A 20,861-nucleotide genomic window follows, 5' to 3' on the forward strand; every position below is an offset into this window, starting at 1 on the left:
CAGTAGTGACTTTAAGTAGGCCTACGTTTCAGAGTATCAGTCTATATTTTTCAATTATTGAAATAGGCCTACAGATGAGTACTAATCTAACATGTGCTTCTATTATCAGAGTATGTTTTCCCCTCACATCTGTACTTGTAGTAATAGTAGAACAGAGATTGAGTAATTTAGCCTCCTCTGCTTTGTTTTTATGCTGTTACTATCAGCTTCTATTTTGAGTTTTCCACTGGTGAATCAGTTGAACGATTGAGTCCAGAGTCCAGACTCAACCAACAGAAGTCGAATGGATTGTCCGTCAGTTTTGTCAACATTTATTTAAAATGATAATAATTTGGATCTGATGTTGAGTTTACTTTATTGAGTTTAGTTGTTGAGTTAATTATTATTATTATTATTATTATTATTATTATTATTATTATTATTATTATTATTATTATTATTATTATTATACTTTAATGATCTGCTGATGTTGAGTTAACTTTGTGAGCTACATGTGCCAAAATCGACCCATAATAAAGCATTCAAGGGACAACAAACATCGATTGTGGTTAAATACAAGTAGAGGGGGACATCTAGTGGATAGTGAGCTACAAGACAGATCCACTGAATTGAGGTCTTGGGACACGACACACGTAATTAATCAGGGCTTCTTGCAAATGATTGTGTTCGACATTTTAGAGTTTGAAAAAGTGTTGTGTTTAAAAACAGAGCTAATAATTGATAGTACTCTAACTATCCCACAGTGCACTATTGACAAGTTTGAGCTAATGCAGTTTAATGACTGCAAAGGTAATATGTGCCTTTGGGATTTAGTCGAGGCAGTAGAATGAAAAATATTTCAGAGCGCCACATTTGAAGTTATAAGTATATTTAAGACTATAGATAGTCGTAATTTAAAATATGCAATGTTTTAACTGTTGCATCCAGTCCAACCAGATAGGGCAATAAATACGGCACAAACTCAACAATTTCAACTATGTTTAAATTAAATTCGTCTGAGACGTCTGCAATCGGTTTGTGAAATGCAGATATTACAACTGGGGAAGAGTATTTTGGTAATGAAATGGGAAAACGGTGAACAATTGTGTCTGGCACACATTCTGACCAGCAGTCGGCAGCAACGTGACATTCTGAAGTATGGTCTACCAAAATTTGAGACGAAAAAGTATCAGGTCCGAGTGTTTTTTTCCAACAGTAACATTTTACTGTCAGGACCAAGAGGAATTTATCAAGGGATTATTGAGGAACTGGTGTTAATGACTAGAATGTATTTATTCGATTTTGTGAAGTAGGCGAATAATGCCCAAGAACTCGTCAGCGGTCGATCGTTTTTTGTCAATTGGGTCGTTCAAATGTTGGTTGATGCAAACTGATAACAAGACAACAATCTCTATTTTAATTCAAGAAACATCTACCGGCAATAGTGGGAACATACTATGTGAGTATAAAACATAATTCGACTTTAGTTCCATGCTTGTTTTTCCGCAATAGTTTGAGGGTAGCTGTGTTTGCTAACGAACATCATCATAAGGTAAATACAGTATGCCTTTATATCCCTGATGCTAAGTAACCAAGTTAATGGGAGAGAATATATAGTGACGTTCACGCATTTGCTTTAATTGTGACTAAATTAACTATAGTGTATTTATTATTTAATAATTTATCTCCAGACCTTACGGGAATTTGCTTTGCTAGCTTCCGTAAATAACCCGCCCACTTCACATCGCAGACGGCGCTCTGACCTTTAACTAAATGTACGCAATACGCAGTCTGCTTCCAGTCTCTATCCCACCCTCCCCTCCAGAAATGCATTGAAAATGATTTGTACAGTGTTATCTATTAATTCCGGTTAATGTAATTTAAGTATCCACAAACATGATTCCACATAGCAGTCAACGATGCTGTTTGTTGATGCTTACAACACCATGTGCGCTCATCTCCAGTACAGACACACCCTTCCATTGTCAAATTTGTGCAATAGGAACAGTATTTCAGTGAGAAATGTAGAAAAAATATGATATACATGTATATATAAATTGAAATGTAAATTTAAGGACCGGAATCAATGTACAAACAAACATGATGGTACTGACAATGATAAATATGAATATATATTTTAGGTTTGTTGGAATAATCGAATCAGATTTGCCTTTCCTTGTGCCATGATGACTGGAGTCAACCATTTTTTTTTACTCTGAAGTACAAGAACCAATGTACATTGTCTCTTCTTTTTAGAGTACAGGAAGAGTCTTGAGTGCGTTCCCCATCAGCCTTTTAAGTGAGTGGCTCTTATTGCAGTGGACTCTGTGAAACCCAGTAGGCCTGACTGACAGGCAGGATACAAGATGCCTCTGTTCTTCAGAAAGAAGAAACCCAGCGATGACTCCCAGAAGAGACTTGAATATCAGCTGTGTCGGGTATAAAACATGTTGATTAGAGTGTATGAGTGTTTATCAGCAATTAAGAGTATGTATGAAATTACATACTCTCTGTTAGTTAGACCCAGACAATTACTTATATTTTATGATTTTACAGTTACATACAACAATGGGCAGCCATTTGGTTTGAAATAGAACCATCAACATGGGATGGAAGAGTAAACATCGAAGATTCTTCATGAAAATTGATCTTAATGCTGCTTTAGAACCATTTTATGGTCAGTACCTCAATTTCAAGAGGTTAGGACATATTTGAATTCTGATTCATTGACCGTAACCAAACATTTTTTTCTACTTGTTATTAAGTTGTGGTAGCATATTAAGGCAAAATCTTGTCATTGACAAAATACTTAACTGTATTGACAATTTCCTTATTCGTGTACAGTGTCAAAGTGTGGTATGTTTACACAATGTTATTTTTACATGAAAAAAACAATGTTGAAATGCATGAGAAACTTGCTAACTGCTATTCTTCAGTCAAGGGAAGCAGGTGCTGATGACATCCTGGACATCTCATCTTGCGAGCTGTCAGAGGTGAGAATGTTTAGCGTTCATTCTGTGTTCAATTTGATCCCCCAATTTTCCTCTGCAACCTTTTGCCAAAGATGTCCGGATAGTTTATCACTATGTGGAAGAACATACGCCTGACAGTCTTAACATCCTTTTATGACTTCTTTGCTCTGATGATGGTGACCAACAAGTGATGGTGGTGAACAACAAGTTGATCAGCAATACTCATTGTTGTCACCAGCAAAAATTGTCCTGTCCTGTCCTGGCACCAGTTATAATTGTTATTGGAGTTGCTGTGCCTGTACACCAAGTTACATGTGCAAAGGACATAAGTGCATTTACTTTATGCTGCTGGGCGCAGAACCGGTACCACAATTGCAAATGAGGCTCTTAAGTGATATGTTGATAATGGCCAAGATTATATTCCACGGAATTTTACCAATGCAAGCCTCCCTGGATACATCATGTATTCATAATAGACTTAAATGAAGTGACCATTGATGGGAACATTGTTCATAATGTAACTATTACAGGTACATAGTTATTTCTACTACTGATTGTTACTAATAATTCTAAAGAAGTCAAAAAGCAGTTACATTTGGATGGGCTTTATATCAATAGTGATATGTCAAATCTAAAAATTCTAGATTTCCACATGGATTAAAAGTAGTAGAAGTTGTGCAGTCAGTGTTGCATTGTCTCACAGTATAATCTTTAAATTTAGCATTATTCTAACCCACTGATTGGTAATACACTGAGCGATAGAGGTTTTTGGCCCTTTTATTAAATTTCTAAGATGATAGTCACTTAAAAATTGAACCCACCACCCCCAAATATTTAGAAATAAAAATAAATCCCCAAATATGTGAATCTGTGGGTTCTGAACTGTGAGTATTTGGGGGTCCACTACACTAACCCAGTGTCCAACAAAGTTTTCCAACTGAACTGTAATATTTCCTGTAATGAAAAGAAAAGGTATTATTAGGACCTGTGTTTTGTAATACATTACAAGTGGTTGCATTGAATATTTTCACAGGTTCCTTCGAGTGTCTTTTCGATTTGCAAAGTTCTCCAGAAGAAGGTAAGAATATAATAAAGAGCTGAAAATAATAGAATGAATACATAAAATGTGTTTTCTGTGTGTCTCACAAATATTTAACTATTGAATATAACCTGAACAGACATTTTTTGTTTTGGTCTTCCATAGGTACTCATCCTACACAACAATGAGCTGAAGTCACTGCTTCCCAAAGCAAGTGACATAATCTCTCTTAGTACGCTAAAGGTATAATCACTTGGTTACACAAATAATAATGCTTGTTTAAATTGTGTTATAGCATTTAACAAAAATACTCTCGCACTTTTGTGTTTATTGCTCTGAACATTCCTTTCGGATAGGATATAATGAGTCTGACACACTGAAATACATTCCGCAGAAAGAGGGATTGTTGTAATCATTAAGACAAAAACACATGGACCAAGTTGTTGGTACCCCTCTGTTTATGAAAGAAAAATCCATATGGTCACTGAAGTAACTTGAAATTGGCAAAAGAAACCATAAAAAAAAATTTGAATCATGTGTTGTGTTTTTATTAAATAAAGTAACTAATGAAATGATAAAATGAATTTCTCTTTAAAGTTTCTTGACCAAGCAAAATATTTCTCCTCTCTCTATTCCAATCAAGGTTTTGGATTTGCATGATAATAAGCTTAATTCACTCCCAGAAGACATCGGAAAGCTGACGTCTCTCCAGGTTGAGCTATTCTGAACTCTTGAAAGTAAACATTACTTGGTTAATGAATGTTACTCATTTTCTTATGTTGCCATTTGTGTATTATTAGATTTTGAATGTGGAAAAGAATCGTTTAAAGGGCCTTCCAGAATCCATTGGGGATCTAAAGCTCCTGCAGACGCTCAATTTGAAAGGTCAAATTCTTACTAAGTTTTTGTGAGTTTTTGATTTCATTTTCACGTCACTTTGAGTTTAATGTGGTATTTTCCCCATCGTCTCAGGAAACTGTCTCAGTGAACTCCCACCGACAATTAGCTCTCTGTGCAGTTTACGCACTCTGGATGTGAGTGATAACCTCATCATCCAGATTCCCAAAACCTTTGCTTACATCCGCACACTAGAGGTACGTGTTCACCTTGGAAATTCAGTTCACACTATAATGTAAAAACAAACAAACAAACATTTTTGTGTGTGTGTTTGTGCGCGTGCAAATGTGCGTGTGTTTGCTATGTGTATACATGTGCTGTGACAGAACCTCATCCTAGATGCAGCCACAATGACTTATCCGCCTGCATCTGTGTGTGTGGAAGGTACAGCGAGCATCCAGCACTTCCTGTGCTCTGGTGAGGATGTATTTAATAACCACAAAATATTTCATTACTACACATACTCCTTGTCTTTTTCTCTTAGTACCACTCGTCCAATATATTATTATTTTTTAGATTTTACTTCAGAGGATAGTAACAGGATGACACAGAGAATAGTAGAATTATATTCTGTTAGTGTTTATATTGGGTCTGTGTTACATGCTAACATGGTTTCTCTGAGGTATCATGTACTTAGGAGTTCAGTTAAGTTTTGTTCATTTGTCAGTACAGTAAACATAATTGTCTCTAAATGCTGTGTGCATTACCTTTCTGGCCTAGCCTAAAGTAATTTATAGGTCAGAGGATTAAAACCCATAAACAATGAGTTGACTTATTTATTTGGCATAAAATTGTGGATTCTCAAAGATTGTACACTGTAAACCGTGACCTTATATAAACCTCTAAATTGTATGGCTTTTGAAACAGTTTTTCCCCACAGAAAAGTTGCGGAACTCAAAATGATCTGTGCTTGGATTAAATTGTTGCCATTTTAATACCTTTGGTATTGCAGGCATGTGATATCTTAAGACTTATAATGGTCATTCAAATATAAAAGTCGTTTAACCACTTTGTGTATCACTTTAAAACCTCAAAATGTGATCACAATGTGCAAAAATGTTATCTGGCAGATGTACCTCACACTTTTTTACATTTATTGTCTTTCAATTAGAAATTAACGATATTTAGTCAACTTTTAACTTATCTTAGTCAATAAAAATGTGCTTCTTAAAATAAGAAGCACAGATAAAAAAAAAATGTTTATTGTAATTTTTCGAAAATTTTGGTCGATTTACAACTTCTGAATTCAGGGGTTCATCTTAAGAGGTTTCACTGTAGTTTTGAATACAAATCAGTGTTTTTTTCCCACAGAGCTGGGAGAGGAGTACTGCCCACCATCCCAGTATCTCCTGCCTGTGCTGGAAAGTGACGGTGGCAAACAAAACTCTGACTGTGTGGATGCCTTGGATGATGCCTGGCAGGTAGATGGCTCCCTCTACTGCAGAGGTGGGCATCGAGGGCCGCAGTCCTGCAGGTTTTGCGTGTTGCCCTTCTCCAACACAGCTGATATATGATCAGCTCATCAGCAAGCTCTGCATAAGCCTGATAACGATCCTGTTGATTGGAATCAGCTTGTGTTGGAAGTGAGAAACCTACAAAACCTGCAGGACTCCGGCCCTCGAGGACCGAGATTGCCCACCTCTGCTCTACTGTATTGTAAAGGTTTATATGTATGTACTCGTATATCTCAATCACTTGGCATATTAAATGTTTTTTCACTTTTTGTTGCAGAGTAAATTCAGTGACTATCAGAAGAGGAAGGTATGTCTTCAACTTCAAAAATGGGGTTTCATTTAAAGTTTTTTGCTCACTGAAGTATAATGAAGTAGCAGTTCATGGAGTAACCCTACACTTTAATTCTACTACAAACATTCATTCTATTTTAGTTTAATACTGTTCCTATTTTCGTTTCCTACCAGACCATTTTCAATACTCGTCTGCCATCACGCAGATGCATTATTGTCGTCACTGTTTACACAGCTTTTGTTTCGTTCTGCTCACAACATTGCAAACTTTCCACCTTTTTCAAAAGCCGTTTCATATTACAAAACAAAAGAAAACAAAAAAACTAAATAAAGCTCAAACATTATGGAAGACTGTTGAAAATGGTGAACGAGAAAATATAACGTTTGCATCAGTAAAATAAATATTCATTATCCCTTTTTGTCAGATTCAGAAGCAGGAAGAAAAACTAGCCTTCGAGCGACACCGAGAGGGGCAACAAAACGAGCACACCCAGCTTCTACTCATGAACACCTCTCGTAAAGTCAACATCCTCAACTCAGTTCGTCAGGTAAGCTGTTCTTAAATCTTATTGTAGTGAGTGCAGTCATTCAACATTTTTTCTCTCTCTCTACACATTAGGAACATTTTATGACTGGTCAACATTTGTTTTTGACTCTGGATCACCTTTGAAATATAAAAGTAGTCAAATCATAAGTTAAGGGGGAAATCAACCCCAAAAAACTTTCTTGACAATAATATGTTCTATGCAGCCACACTAGTCTGAATACAGTATTCTGGATAATATTGCATTAGTGCAATATGAGTTAAGCAGCAAAATCCAGCCGTTTTTAATCCATCTCAGAAGGCGGCCATTTTGCCACTTGCTGTCGAGTGAAAATGACATCACAGTTGCACAGGTCTCATGTAACAACCAGTCACAGCTCAGCTTCAGGAAACACGTGAGCTGTGATTGGTCATTGCCTGAGCCCTGAGTAACTGTGATGTCATGTTTAGTCGACAGCAAGTGGCAAAATGGCCGCCCCCTGAGATGGATAAAAATGTCTGGATTTTGCTTCATAACCCATATTCCACAAATGTAATATTAATTAGAATGTCATGGTTAGACTAATGAAGTCACATATATAATATTGTATTGTCAAGAAATGTTTGAGGTTGACTTCCCCTTTAACTGCTCACCTTTGCACTGATGTTTAGGAGCAGGAGCGTCTGGAGCAGGGTGTCACCCAGCAGCAGCGAGCGCAGGAGTCTGAGAGGTTGCTGTTGTTAGAAAAAGTGAGGCATGCTGAAGACAACATCAGCAGTCGCATCAGCAACATGCTGTTGGATAACAACAGGTACCGTTACATGTACAAACCCAATGCCAAAAAAGTTGGGACACTATACAAATTGTGAATAAAAACTGAATGCAATTATGTGGAAGTGCCAAATTTCAATATTTTGTTCAGAATAGAACAAAGATGACAGGTTAAAAGTTTAAACTGAGAAAATGTATAATTTTAAGGGAAAAATATGTTGATTGTAAATTTCATGGTGCCAACAAATTAAAAAAAAAAAAGTTGGGACGGGTAGCAATAAGAGGCTGGAAAAGTCAATTGCACTTATGAAAAAAACAGCTGGAAGACTAGTTACCACTAATGAGGTCCATTAGCAACTTGATTGGAGAATAAAAAGAGCTTCTCGGAATGGCAGTGTCTCTCAGAAGCAAAGATGGGTAGAGAATCACCAATTCCTCCAATGTTGCGCAGAAAGATAGTGGAGAAATATGAGAAAGGTGTTTACCAGCGAAAAATTGCAAAAAGGTTGAAGTAATCATCATCTACAGTGCATAACATCCAAAGATTCAGTGAATCTGGAACAATCTCTGTGTGTAAGGGTCAAGGCCGAAAAATCATACTGGATGCCCATGATCTTCAGGCCCTTAAACGGCACTGCACCGCAAACTGGAACGCTTACTGTAAGGGAAATCACAGAAAGGGCTCAGCAATACTTTCAGAAAACATTGTGGGTGAACACAATCCACCGTGCCAACCGCTGTTGCCAGATGAAACTCTACAGTACAAAGAAGAAGCGCAGGCGTTTCTCTGGGCCAGGGGTTATTTAAAATGGAATGTGGCAAAGTGGAAACCTGTTTTGTAGTCAGACGAATCACAATTCGAAGTTCTTTGTGGGAAACTGGGGCGCTATATCATACTGACTAAAGAGGACAAAGACAACCCAAGTTGTGCGTGTGGCATGGGCAGCTTCCACATCTGGAAAGGCATCATCGATGCAAAAAGGTATATTCAGATTGGAGAACAACATATGCTCCCATCCAGGCATCATCACTTTCAGAGAAGATCTTGCATTTCTCAACACGATAATGCCAGACCACATGCAGCACCAATTACATCATGGCTGTGTAGGAAAAGGATCCGGTCGGGTATTAAAATGGCCAGCCTGCAGTCCACTTCTTTCACTCATAGAGCACACTTGGCGCATCATAAAGGGGAAGGTGCAACAAAGAAAGCCCAAGACAGTTGAACAGTTAGATAGACGCGTGTTAGATAAGAATGGGACAGCATTCCTATTTATAAACTTGAGAAACTTGTCTCCTTGATCCCCAGACGTTTGCAGACTGTTGTAAGAAGAAGAGGGGATGCCTCAACTTTTTTGAGATTTGTTGACACCATGGAATTTCAAATCAACATAATTTCCCCTTAAAATTATACATTTTCTTATTTTAAACTTTTGACCTGTTCTCTATGTTCTATTTTGAATAAAATATTAAAATTTGGCACTTCCACATAATTGCATTAAATTTTTATTCACAATTTGTAGAGTCCCAACTGTTTGGGAATTGGGTTTGTAGGATGTGTTTCACAGGGAAGCTGCTTGTTTCACTTCCCACTTGATCAATGAACGACTTTGCTTTGACCTCTGCAGGCAGAAAAAGAGTGCAGAGTTTCTCCAAGCCATGGAGGAAGATCGGTGAGTGTAAGATAATCATTCAAATCTGATGCAGCAAAATGTGTAATCCTCTTGGGTACTAAGAATTTAAAAAGGACTGTCTTTGTCAAATTCAAGCATTGTAATGCATTCATTTTCCCCATATATTTAATGAATATGTTACCACCTTTTGGCTGTATGAATCAAATCAGTCGATATATTTCACTGATTGCTTGTTTCTATGGCAGGATCCGTATGGAACATCTGACTGCCATCACACAGGAAGAAGCTAACTCTTTGAAAAAGAGAGAGGTGGCTGGTATGTAGCGTTTTACAGTCCAATTAATAGTAGTTTGCAGAAACATGTAAGACAAATTAATGAATAACAGTATAGTATAACTGTACTTGTTAGAAAACAATACGAACCTTTGTTACATTTGACGATCTAGCTTTCCATGGGATCCCTACAATTAAGCAAACACATACCTTTCCAGTTAAGCAGTAAACATCGTACCTCTAATGGGGTAGATGCCACGGACTTCCGGGTTTCACACATCAGCGTTGTTTCCGCCCACTGATGGCCGCGTTCCAACACCTGCACCCCACCCCTGCATCTCAACTCTCTGAAATGCTTCGGACAACTGAGACAGACACACCACACACTCGCACCCGTCGACAGGAACGCGCAACCGAGGGGCACAAAGGCGGAAGCGCAAGAACTGGGACGCGGCCCACAGGAAACGGAAACAAAGCCGATGTGTGAAAACCAGGATGTTGGAAGTCACGCCTTCTCTGTGGCATTTATACCCTATTTGTTGCAGTCATATTACATTGTTACACAAAGCTTTTAAATTAAGCTGAGGGTAAATTGCATTCAGAGCAGGATGTGTGAAGCTGTTCCATCCATCCATCCATTCTTTTATTTCAGCTTATCCGGGGTCGCGTCGTAGGGGGCAGTAGCTTTAACAGAGAAGCCCAAACGTCCCTCTCCCCAGCCACTTCATCCAGCTCATCTAAGGGTATCCCACGGCATTCCCAGACCAACCGGGAGATATAGTCTCTCCAGTGTGTCCTGGTTTTCTCTCTGAGACTTGCCTAGAACACCTCACCAGGGAGGTGTCTAGGAAGCATCCTAACCAGATGCCCGAGCCACTTCATCTGTCTCCTCTCAATAGTAGTAATAGTAGTAATAATAGAGTTGTGAGTCTCTCCCGGATGACCGAACTTCTCACCCTATCTCTAAGGGAGAGCCCGGATGCTCTGCAGAGGAAACTCATCACGCATCTGGGATCTTGTTCATGACCATAGATGAGGGTAGGAATGAAAATCCCTTCACAGAGCTCCCTAAAGGACACGGTTGAACGCCTTCTCCAAGTCCACAACACCCATGTAGATTGATTGATTTAGAAAACTCCCATCAAGGTTTCCGCTCCTAAATCCGAGCCGGCGCTGCTTCAAGCCAGAAAAAAAACAAAACAAAACAAAATAAGTTAAAAAAAATCATTTGCGCTGAGCCAACCGGCATTTCGATCTCCAACAAACGTACTTCATTAACGTTTGCATTCGGGCCGCTTTCAAATCTTTTTTTTTTTTTTATCCGGACATGGGACCACCAGTGGCTGAGTATTAAAGGACTAGCCAGGAATTTAACCCACACTGTCTACATGAAAGAAGGCTAGTAAATGGCTTTTGGATTTTCCAACACAACAGCAAATTATTGGAATCAAAGGGTGATAATGACCTCAGAACAAAATGTAACTACATTAATGAATGATGCCCATTCTTCCCAAATTGCTGCTGCTGTTGTATTTTTAATTTCCCACTCTTCCCTCTTAAGAATGCCACATTTTATTTCATTTTAAAAATCATTTTCTCTCTTTCCTCTGTATCATTTGTAGCGGCCATGCAGAAGATGCTGTCAGACAGCTGTGCTGTGAGCCTCCTCCAAGAAGCAAGTGACTATCGTAGGAAGAGCTTGGTGTCTGAGGCCTACCAAAGGTTTCAAATGCACACAGACATAAATGATATTGCAGTGTGTCTTAATTGATCAATCAAAGTGGTATGATGGTTGATGTTCTTTTCTACTTGTTGTGTAACAGTATGGAGAATCTGGAGAAAAAGTTTGATAAGATGCTATCCATTCAAGTTTTGGACAAATCTAAAGCCATTGCCCACATTTTACAAGAGGTATGTCTTCAGTGACCAGATAACAGTTCTTTATATTATAATCGATAGCATAGTCCAGTGATGCACATGTACCCCTTGGAGTACGTGAAGGCACTCCATGGGGTACGTGAGATTTTAAAATAAATTTCCAAAGTAGCATCCATGCAAAAATCCTTTAAAAATAATTATTAAATTATGTAAATATTTCAGAAAAATATAAGTTCTTAAAATGAATGTTATATTCAGTGGGCTATTCAATTACATTGTCCTAAAAGACCGGATTCTCCCGATTACAGAATGGTTTGACCCAACCTGTTATATGCCAACTATCACCTGTCAGTCATTTAAAAACTTTGTTTTAAAATTAAGTTAGTGATTTATTTTTGAGAACAGATCTTTCCTATGACTGCATAGGAAGCAAGGAAGTTAGTTAGTGGCGATAATGTTAATGTACACTGTACACAAATGTATAAATTGTTTAGAATTATTCCTATATATATATATTTTAGTTATCTCTCTTTATTTCCAAAAAAAAGGTTGAGAGACCACTAAACAGATGAAGATCCAAAGTTTGATAAAGCAGACAATGATGGCACAACACTATTTTTGTGGAGGCCGTGGCTCAGGGTGTAGAGCTGGCCGCTCGGTAACCAGAAGGTTGGCTGTTCGATCCCCGCTCTCCCCAAGCCATGTGTCGTTGTGTCCTTGGACAAGGCACTTCACACACATTGCCTCCAGTGCTACTCACACTGGTGTATGGAAGGTGTGAATGTTTGGTGGTGGCACGCTCCCGTCAGCCTGCCCCAGGGCAGCCGTGGTTACTTAAGTAGCTTACCTCCACCACAGTGTGAATGTGTGAGCGCATGAATAATGCAACCACTGTGAAGCGTCTTTGAGTGTCCAAAAAAGTGTTATATAAATCGAATGCATTATTATTATTGTTATTTTATCATTAAGTCTTTCCTGTTTTTCAACGAAAAATCCTTTGGGCTGGTTAGGGTGTACTTACCACTTAGGGTTGCGAACCACTGGCATAATCCATCATTTAATTGAAACAGAAAATACCCTCTGAAGCTCGGTGAACACTCATGACTTCTGTTTGGACCCTTTGTAGGAGGAGATGCAGAAAGCAGCGTTCCAAGCACTGCAGTTGCAGAAAGATTCTGTCCACGGTTATATCCGCAACCAGGTCTGTATGGAGAGATGTGATGGGTGGTGTGAGGGTCAACAAACCTGTCCTTGGTTCTTATCTATTATTAGTTATTATACCAGCAAACTTTACCAATTGCATACCTCTCAACATGTGGGGTGTTGGGAGCAAAAAGCTTTTCTACAGTGCTTGAAGCTTTAATTAGAACCATTGTTTATCATTATTCTTCTGAGAAGTAGATCGCCTTTAAGGAGGCCTCAGCCAATGTTCCCTCTAAACTATGTGCGTTGTCGATGTCATCTAATCAGTAAACAGCATGGTGCCAAAGTTTGATGACCATTTAGAGGATTTGCCATAAAAAAAAGGCACAAGAGCCTCCAGTAGTCCTTATAAGTTATTTAATACATCAATCAACACTTGTAGCTTAAAAACACATTTCATGAAATCATCATGGTTGTTCATCCTAACCTTTGCAGTCCACAGCATGCTGCTTCTCCCTGCTAGTTTCATGTTGCTTTTTCCCTGTTCCAGATCAAGCTAATTGAGGGTGAATTAATGCAGCTGACAAAACTTGAAGTTAAAAGACGCAATCTGGATGCTGAGACCCTGCAGGTAGGTGTCACCCCCACCCCCATTTTAATTTGCCCACACTCATTTATTTTTTGTTTTCTTTTTCTTTTGACTATTGTGTAATTTTATTTTATTCCATGGTTTGCTACCTTGGTTACAATACAGCATAGCATGAATGAATAAAAAAAAAATCATAGTAATCAGCTGTTTATGTTCTTTGACATGATTAAATGTGCAGCATTGCTTTTGCTGTAAGGTTTGTCCAAGCACAGCAAACAATTCTAAACAGTAATGTTACCCGGCTGGCTGTTGGTGCTAATGAGTTGTCAAGGTGGGTTCACCAATATTAAATAGCACTAAAGAAGGAGGGGCGAGTACCAATGACAAGTATCTGTATTGAGCTGATACCAGGACTTATTTAAAGTTGAGTTTACTTTGTTTTGATTTATTAGGCCTTAGTTAGTAAAATGTTGGCTTAAATTAGGAATGGCTGAATCACAGTCAATTGTACCTTGTCAATCTTGTGTGTGTGTGTGTGTGTGTGTGTGTGTGTGTGTGTGTGTACGCAGGAAGTTCTAGTGGACCAACGCACAGCTCTCGGCAATTTGTTGCAGCAACTACTGAAACAGAAGCACCAGAGAGAGCAAGAACTGCTGCAAGTTCTGGTGAGCAAACTTAACTGCTAGCTGCATTGTTTTCATGAGTCAGTGGTTTGATTTCTTACCAACTACAGTATGCTATGTTCACACTGCAGCTCAATTCCGATTTTTTTGCCCATATACGACACATCTGATTCTTTCATGGTGTGAACAGTACAATTCCGATTTTTTTCAAAACCGACCTGGGCCTCTTTTGTATGTGGATTTAAACTGGATATGTATGCCATGTGTCTGCACAGTGAACGCTCTTCCGGACGCATCTGATTCATACGTCATCAAAAACTTAATATGCGGTCTGCACGGGCAGAGGAGAGTGCTTGCAAGGGAGATTGCTGACATTCGCCTGTGAATACTCAAAGCTGTTTTGAGTAACAGTGTTAACTTTTTAATTGTCTTTAATTTAATCACACTTGATACATAAAGCATAAAGTTAACGTGTGGCGAAATTCAGCCCTGCAAACGGTTCATCACGCACGACAATGACGCAACGTCAACTTCCGTAGACGTCTCATTGAAATGAGGAGGTCGAGGAGTGTCCCCTCATTACCTCTTCGAACCTCACTACTCTGGCTACATGAGATGGAAAAAATAAGTCAGATGGATTTCTGTTGCTGTTTGTAAACACAACATTCAAAACTGACACTCAAGGATGCCAAGGACAGCAACCAACCAGGAACAAGTGTGAAAACAGTCCACTAATCAGGAGGGGGCGTTCGTACAGCTGAGTTTGCATAATTTATGCAGACAAGACATGAATCAAACTCCTAACACGTCCGCGAAACAAGTCCACCAGTCCACCAATCGCTGGAGGTGGAACATTACAAGTCGTCATATTGGCCACTGGCACGTGTTTTTGTGTGTGTGTGTGTGTGTGTGTGTGTGTGTGTGTGTGTGTGTGTGTGTGCGTGTGTGTGTGCGTGTGTGCGTGTGTGTGTGTGTGTGTGTGTGTGTGTCTGCACATCACTCGATGTGTGCTATTTCCGCATGTGTGTCACATCACGGGCGCGTTGCGTTCACATTAGAAGTCACATTTGTTTTTGTAATGTGAATGAGTACATAAAAAGATCGGATTTAACAAAAAATCCCAATTGGGCATCACGCCCTGCAGTGTGAACGTAGCCTAAGTACACACTCAGGACAGTGAGATAATATGTGTACAGTGTTCCCTCGTTTTCCGCTGGGGTTAGGTTCCAAAAAATACTCACAATAAATGAAATCCACGAAGTAGTTAGCTTTGTGTTTTACATTTATGATAAATCTTTAAGGCTCTAAAACCCCTCACCACACAGTTTATACACTTTTCTCATTGAGGCATTTTCATCTTCTCACATTTCTCTCTTGTTTAAACATTATCAATGTTCAAACCATACATTTTATAAAATACATACATACTGTACTGCAAAAAAATACTGTATTTTTTTTTGTATGCATGCAAAAGTGCACAAAAATAAATCCACGAAATAGCGAGACCGTGAAAAGTGAACCGCGTTATAGCGATGGAAGACTGTACATGCTGTATAAATCTTTTGAAGAGTTCTAAATTGTGTTTGTTTAAGATCCAGAACAATCTTTGAATTTGAACACCCTTAAGGTTGGAATTACACCAAAATTAGGGAAACTAGATTCCTATAAAGCTGTGCACTATTTCAGAGTTACACCTGCTATATTTTCGGAATGTCAGAATATTGCACACACCAAGGATCATCAGCAAATTAAGAGCTGCTACCTGGGTACTGATGAATGCGAAGGCCAACCAGTACTATTGAAATGACAAATTTGCTAAAATTACCTTTAATTATGGTTTTTGTTAGACACTGGTCATGTTAATAATTTCTCCCCCCCAAAAATCAATAATGATTTAACGAGGTAGGAAAAAGATAAATATCTGAAAGTGTTATATAAATAAAGAGGACTTGACTTGACTTTATTTTTATAGGTCCTTGCAAGCATTTACACTGAAATTATCACATTTTACAACAATCCTAGGAAATCGCAATGTCTAATTGCTATCAGCCCAGGAATTCTTACAACCGGCTCACAGGCTACTCATTTGGACCTTAGGGGCACTCACCATTGTCAGTACTTTTTTCTAACATATTAGAATCATTAATCAATTTATGTAATATTCGTTTTTCCTTGAGATGGTGAATTTGGATTTTTGCTATCTGTAGGCTGTATCAAAATTATCATTTAAAAACAATATTTTGATCTGTGTGCATTAAATCTATATGAGTTCCATGTTTGCATTGAACATGAAATAACTTGAATTGACACCGATATTCAAGTTTATTGAGAGGATGGCTGGATGAATTAAAAATGTTAAAATGTTACGAGAATGAACCAAATATTTTCATTATTTGTTTTTTAAAAAAGCTGGGAAAAAACCTGAAGTCAACCATCGACTGGAACAGATCGCGTGACTTTGCAGGTTCTATTGCAGAAGAATTGTCATATTTCTGTTCTTTGATTGTTATGGGACTGTTTGTCGTTGCAGTTGAGTTGAGGTGAAACAAATTGTATTGAAATTAAGTGCAAGACAATACGCAACACTCATACTTCCTCCATTGTTCTTCTGAGGTCAACTGGTTTCATGACAGCACTCATCATTTTTGGATTTCTAGGCGGAAATGGAGCAGAAGTCGGAGTCCACCCAGCAGAACTACTGGATGATTCAGTACCAGAGACTGCTGGATGCCAAGCCATTGTCGCTACGCATGCAGGTACTGTGCCACACAAGAACACATCTGATTTGCTGAAGCATCTGTAAATTATCTTTACTGATGTGTTCCCATCACAGGAAGCTGGTGTGGAAAAAGAGTTAGTAAATCTACTGTGCAAACTGTCAGCACAGCATTACTTGCCCATCATGGCTCACCATCGTGTGACTACTGAGGCTCTTCGCCACATGAACTCATCCGACCTAAAGAAGGTCTGTATACAACACTGTTTAGAAATAGGTTTGATTTCTTGTAGCATGAAGTTTCAACATCTAGAATTGCCTCACCTTGCATGCAAAAGAACTGTCAAATTATGCAATACTCCAGTGAGTGTATTTTTTCTATTTTTTGTCTTGGATGCAGGAAGTTCCATTAAACTTGTAAAAATGTGCTCATGCCATATACAAGAACTGTAAAGATAAAAATAATGAACATTTTAATTTTAGCATGGACATGTCAGTTATGTTTCGCAGGATCATGTGTACATTTGACGATTTGGGTTTTAATAATAATTTTGGGCATCTATGGTATCGTTGCAATTGTGTGGTGGTCTAATAAAGTTGTCAAGCCATGCATATACCATTTAGGCTGTAAAGGGTTCAAACAGTCCAAACTGCCATTTCATCAAGTCATCATTCCTTTTTTTGTTAGAATTAGTTTTATTTTCTTTTTTATAGGAAAAACACATCTCTTGGTTTCTAATTTCCCACCTTGTGTTTGTAGCTTGGCATTGCTGAAATTGGCATCCAAAAATCTCTTCTGAACTGGGCTCGAGATTGTAAGCCTGAAGGTAAAACACGCACGCACACCTTACATGACCCTTGTGTTATATATTTAGCATAATGATTTGTAAGGCTGTAACAATAACGGCAATATCTTGATATCGCGATATTAAAACTGCCACAACATCGTTGTTGTCATGTCACAATATTAAAAGTAGCACATCTGTTAAAATGTCAGGTTGATTTCTATTTGTGCAGTTCTAGCATCCTCTGGTGGTTAGTTTTTTAGTGCAGTTCCGTATGAAAATGAAATACGGAATGTTTTAGCCCTTCTACGTTTAAAATCCACGCTAACTCAATTGATCGTAGTGATAGTAATGGAATATTAGAGACCATGCTTTAAAAAAAAAAAAAGCATTGTCATTAAAAACTGTTTTTACTGTACCAGTGTTGTTTAATGCCAAGCTCAGACTACACGATTGTAGCCCAATTTAGACCCGACAGACACGTTGCATTCACTGTCGTTGGCTGATTGTTTGAATTATAAGTTGTGAAACAAGCGTTGTTACCTCGTGTATGGTGACATAATCAAAGACTGACGATCTGGCGTCTTGGCCGCCTCACAGGCACGACAGAAAATCTGGTTTCTCCAATTTTTTGTTTGTTTGTTTGGTTTTTTTGCATAGTATATCATATATGGCCTATGTGACCACACAATTTGTTCCTAGACATTGACCAATAGAGTGAAATTTGAATTTGAATAGAATATTCTACTTGCAGGTGTTTACAGGAACACAGTTGTAACTAAATAACTTTGCTTTATTTCTATGGTTTTTGACCTTGTCAAACTTGATTGTGATGTTGAAAAGAAAACCAAATCGAACATTCCCTTTTAGTCTGACGTCTCGTACTTTTAAGGCACCAACACTGTCAGTGGATCCAGTTTGTTTGTGTTATATTTGCATATATACCGCCTCCTTTCCTAGGCGCATGTAAGGTGGTGGAGCAGAGTGAAGAAGTTCCCCCTCCAGAGCCATCCGCCTCCTTCTTTCCATCAATTCCCAACCCCTCCAGCACCTTGACCCCAAGCCCGCCTCTCACTCCCGGTACCCCCATTACGCCATCAGCCCCGAGTCCAATGGAGGGACCAGGAAGCTCTGAGTGTGTGGTCTGCATGGAGACAGGGGTAAAAAATAAATCTTGTCGCATAGTCATAAAAAGCTGGACGAGCTTTTGCACGTTTTCTAATGAATGAATGTTTTACTGTACTCCTCTCCAGGCTCAAGTCATCTTTCTGCCGTGTGGCCATGTTTGCTGTTGTCAAGTTTGTAGTGACGCGCTGCAGAACTGCCCTCTGTGTCGAGGCGCTATATCACAGCGCATACGCCTTTACCACACTTAGAAGCAAACTTGGCTTAGTGACTTTTTCATTGAATGTGCATGATGACAATGCTGCTGCTGTGAGTTCACATATAGACACGCTTTGAGTATGTTTTCGAAATGCTGAGACACTTTCCTGTATTAACCAAAATGTTTATAGTGCATTATCGAGCAAATTGTTATATTTTAATTTTATGTCTAATTCATTTAATAATTGTTTAAATTGACTTTTTACCTTTGTACACAATGCATATGTGCCTTTTTCTAAAAACAATATTTGCTCCCAAACAGTACCATTTTGTTTCTATAAATCATAATAATAACTACATACCAAGCTTATGTGGATGCACTTATTTCTGACTAGCCACAACATTATGACCACTTGCATAATATAATATTCAATAAAAGAGATGTATCGAATGTTTACTTTTACAAAGACCATTATGTTCACTTTTGATCCATTACACTTCAATGTTATAACAATGTGTCCATTATTGTGGTTCTAGTATACAGTTGTGTAGAACTGTACCTAATATTTATGACTTACTAATTAATTGATTCATCAAAATATCAGCTCTCATTTGTAGTACACCACCATGGCAAACTACAACCACAATAATGAACACACTTTGAGTAAATTAATACGTCTTTGAGGTTTTCCATCAGAACTGAATATTATATACAGTAACTGTAATAGCACAATATTTGATGCAGCCCTTGTATTTAAGAGCATCATATGCAAGTGGTCGTAATGTTGTGATTCGTTATTGGTGCTGTACATTATGGCCTTCCCTGTTATGATCCGAGTGACCAAATCACCTCATTGCCTCAATTTTACTGTGGACATGTCTACAATACATTACAGGTAGAGAGAACAGCTGAATCCAGCTATATCCAGAGTAGTGCAGTCGTCAAATCAAATGACTGGCATGTGGAAGGTCAGGGTTTTGATTCCGACTTGGAACAGCTGAAATGATTGCTTGCTTGAAATGATCAGTTCCCCTGTAAGGAAGAAACTGAGCCCTTTAGTTGCCACTAATGCTGTCATCAACTGTGAATTGCTTTCATACAGTATAAGGGAATATCTTAAATTGGTTGAATATACAAAATTTGGGAGGGTGTTACCCCCCCCCCCCCCCCACATGATGTAGTAAGTAAAAGATAGTTATCGTTTTTCATACACTTATTTGTTTATTATTATTCAATTTGGGAAAACATTTCAACAACATTTCTACTTGTATTTTTTGTGTCATTGCTGACACTGACTCTCTCAGTGGCTGCAACTTGTTATTCCTAGCATTTATTTTATTTTCAATAAATTCTGAGCAGGGAAAAATTCTGAAAGCACCTTAAAAGAGTAGTTATGCTTGCTGGTGTGTAGTGCTTTAGTGTATGCATTCTTGTAAAACAACACTCAACGTAAATAGTGAACCAACCAACTAGTGGTTAAACTGATGTTGTGTAGAGTCCCGTAAAGGCGTAAGGACTTCATATAAGTTTATCCGGCATGGCCCTCCAGCCTTATCCGTATATTTTGGACATTTGTCGCTTCTCTTCGGATTGTATGGTATGTGTGATGCACTATTATGGATGAACAAATCCTGTTATGCAGCCATCACTAACTGTTAAATTCTCTTTAAGTGCTCTTACATACTGTTCACATATGTCAAAATATAATGTACATATAAAATGTATACCACTTTATTTTACTCTGCGTATAATCGATGTATATATTGATGTTGCTGCTGTTGTGTAACTAAAGTATATGGTAATAAACTACATTTGGAAATTAATTATCACAAATAAAATATCAACGATGGCTCCTTGTTTTCTTATTTATGTGGGTGGCGTAATAACCTGCTTTTATGATGTCCCACTAAGTGTGTAAAAATAAATAAATAAGCACTCTTCGCATATCAAATTATTTTCAAAATATATT

General features: G+C 38.2%; 1 protein-coding gene across 2 annotated transcripts; it reads left to right on the forward strand.

Moving 5' to 3' along the window:
• Positions 1–1,147: 1,147 nt before the first annotated feature.
• Positions 1,148–20,741, forward strand: lrsam1 (leucine rich repeat and sterile alpha motif containing 1). 2 transcript variants are annotated; one of them, XM_077585827.1, is made up of 25 exons: positions 1,148–1,438; positions 2,236–2,417; positions 2,916–2,972; positions 3,985–4,029; positions 4,156–4,233; positions 4,634–4,702; positions 4,791–4,875; positions 4,963–5,084; positions 5,214–5,304; positions 6,199–6,308; positions 6,619–6,648; positions 7,058–7,180; positions 7,828–7,967; positions 9,556–9,600; positions 9,807–9,877; positions 11,457–11,556; positions 11,658–11,745; positions 12,839–12,913; positions 13,406–13,486; positions 14,014–14,109; positions 16,725–16,823; positions 16,901–17,032; positions 17,544–17,610; positions 18,529–18,728; positions 18,822–20,741. In XM_077585827.1, exons 2-25 carry the CDS (start codon positions 2,346–2,348, stop codon positions 18,942–18,944), a joined length of 2,199 nt encoding a protein of 732 aa, XP_077441953.1. In that variant the 5' UTR covers positions 1,148–1,438; positions 2,236–2,345; the 3' UTR covers positions 18,945–20,741. The 2 variants fall into 2 exon arrangements, with proteins under 2 accessions (XP_077441953.1, XP_077441952.1); XM_077585826.1 differs by lacking the exon at positions 1,148–1,438 and having other exon boundaries at positions 2,266–2,972.
• The last annotated feature ends 120 nt before the right edge of the window (positions 20,742–20,861 follow it).

Source organism: Vanacampus margaritifer, chromosome 14 (assembly GCF_051991255.1).
Source record: "Vanacampus margaritifer isolate UIUO_Vmar chromosome 14, RoL_Vmar_1.0, whole genome shotgun sequence".
NCBI lineage: Eukaryota > Metazoa > Chordata > Actinopteri > Syngnathiformes > Syngnathidae > Vanacampus > Vanacampus margaritifer.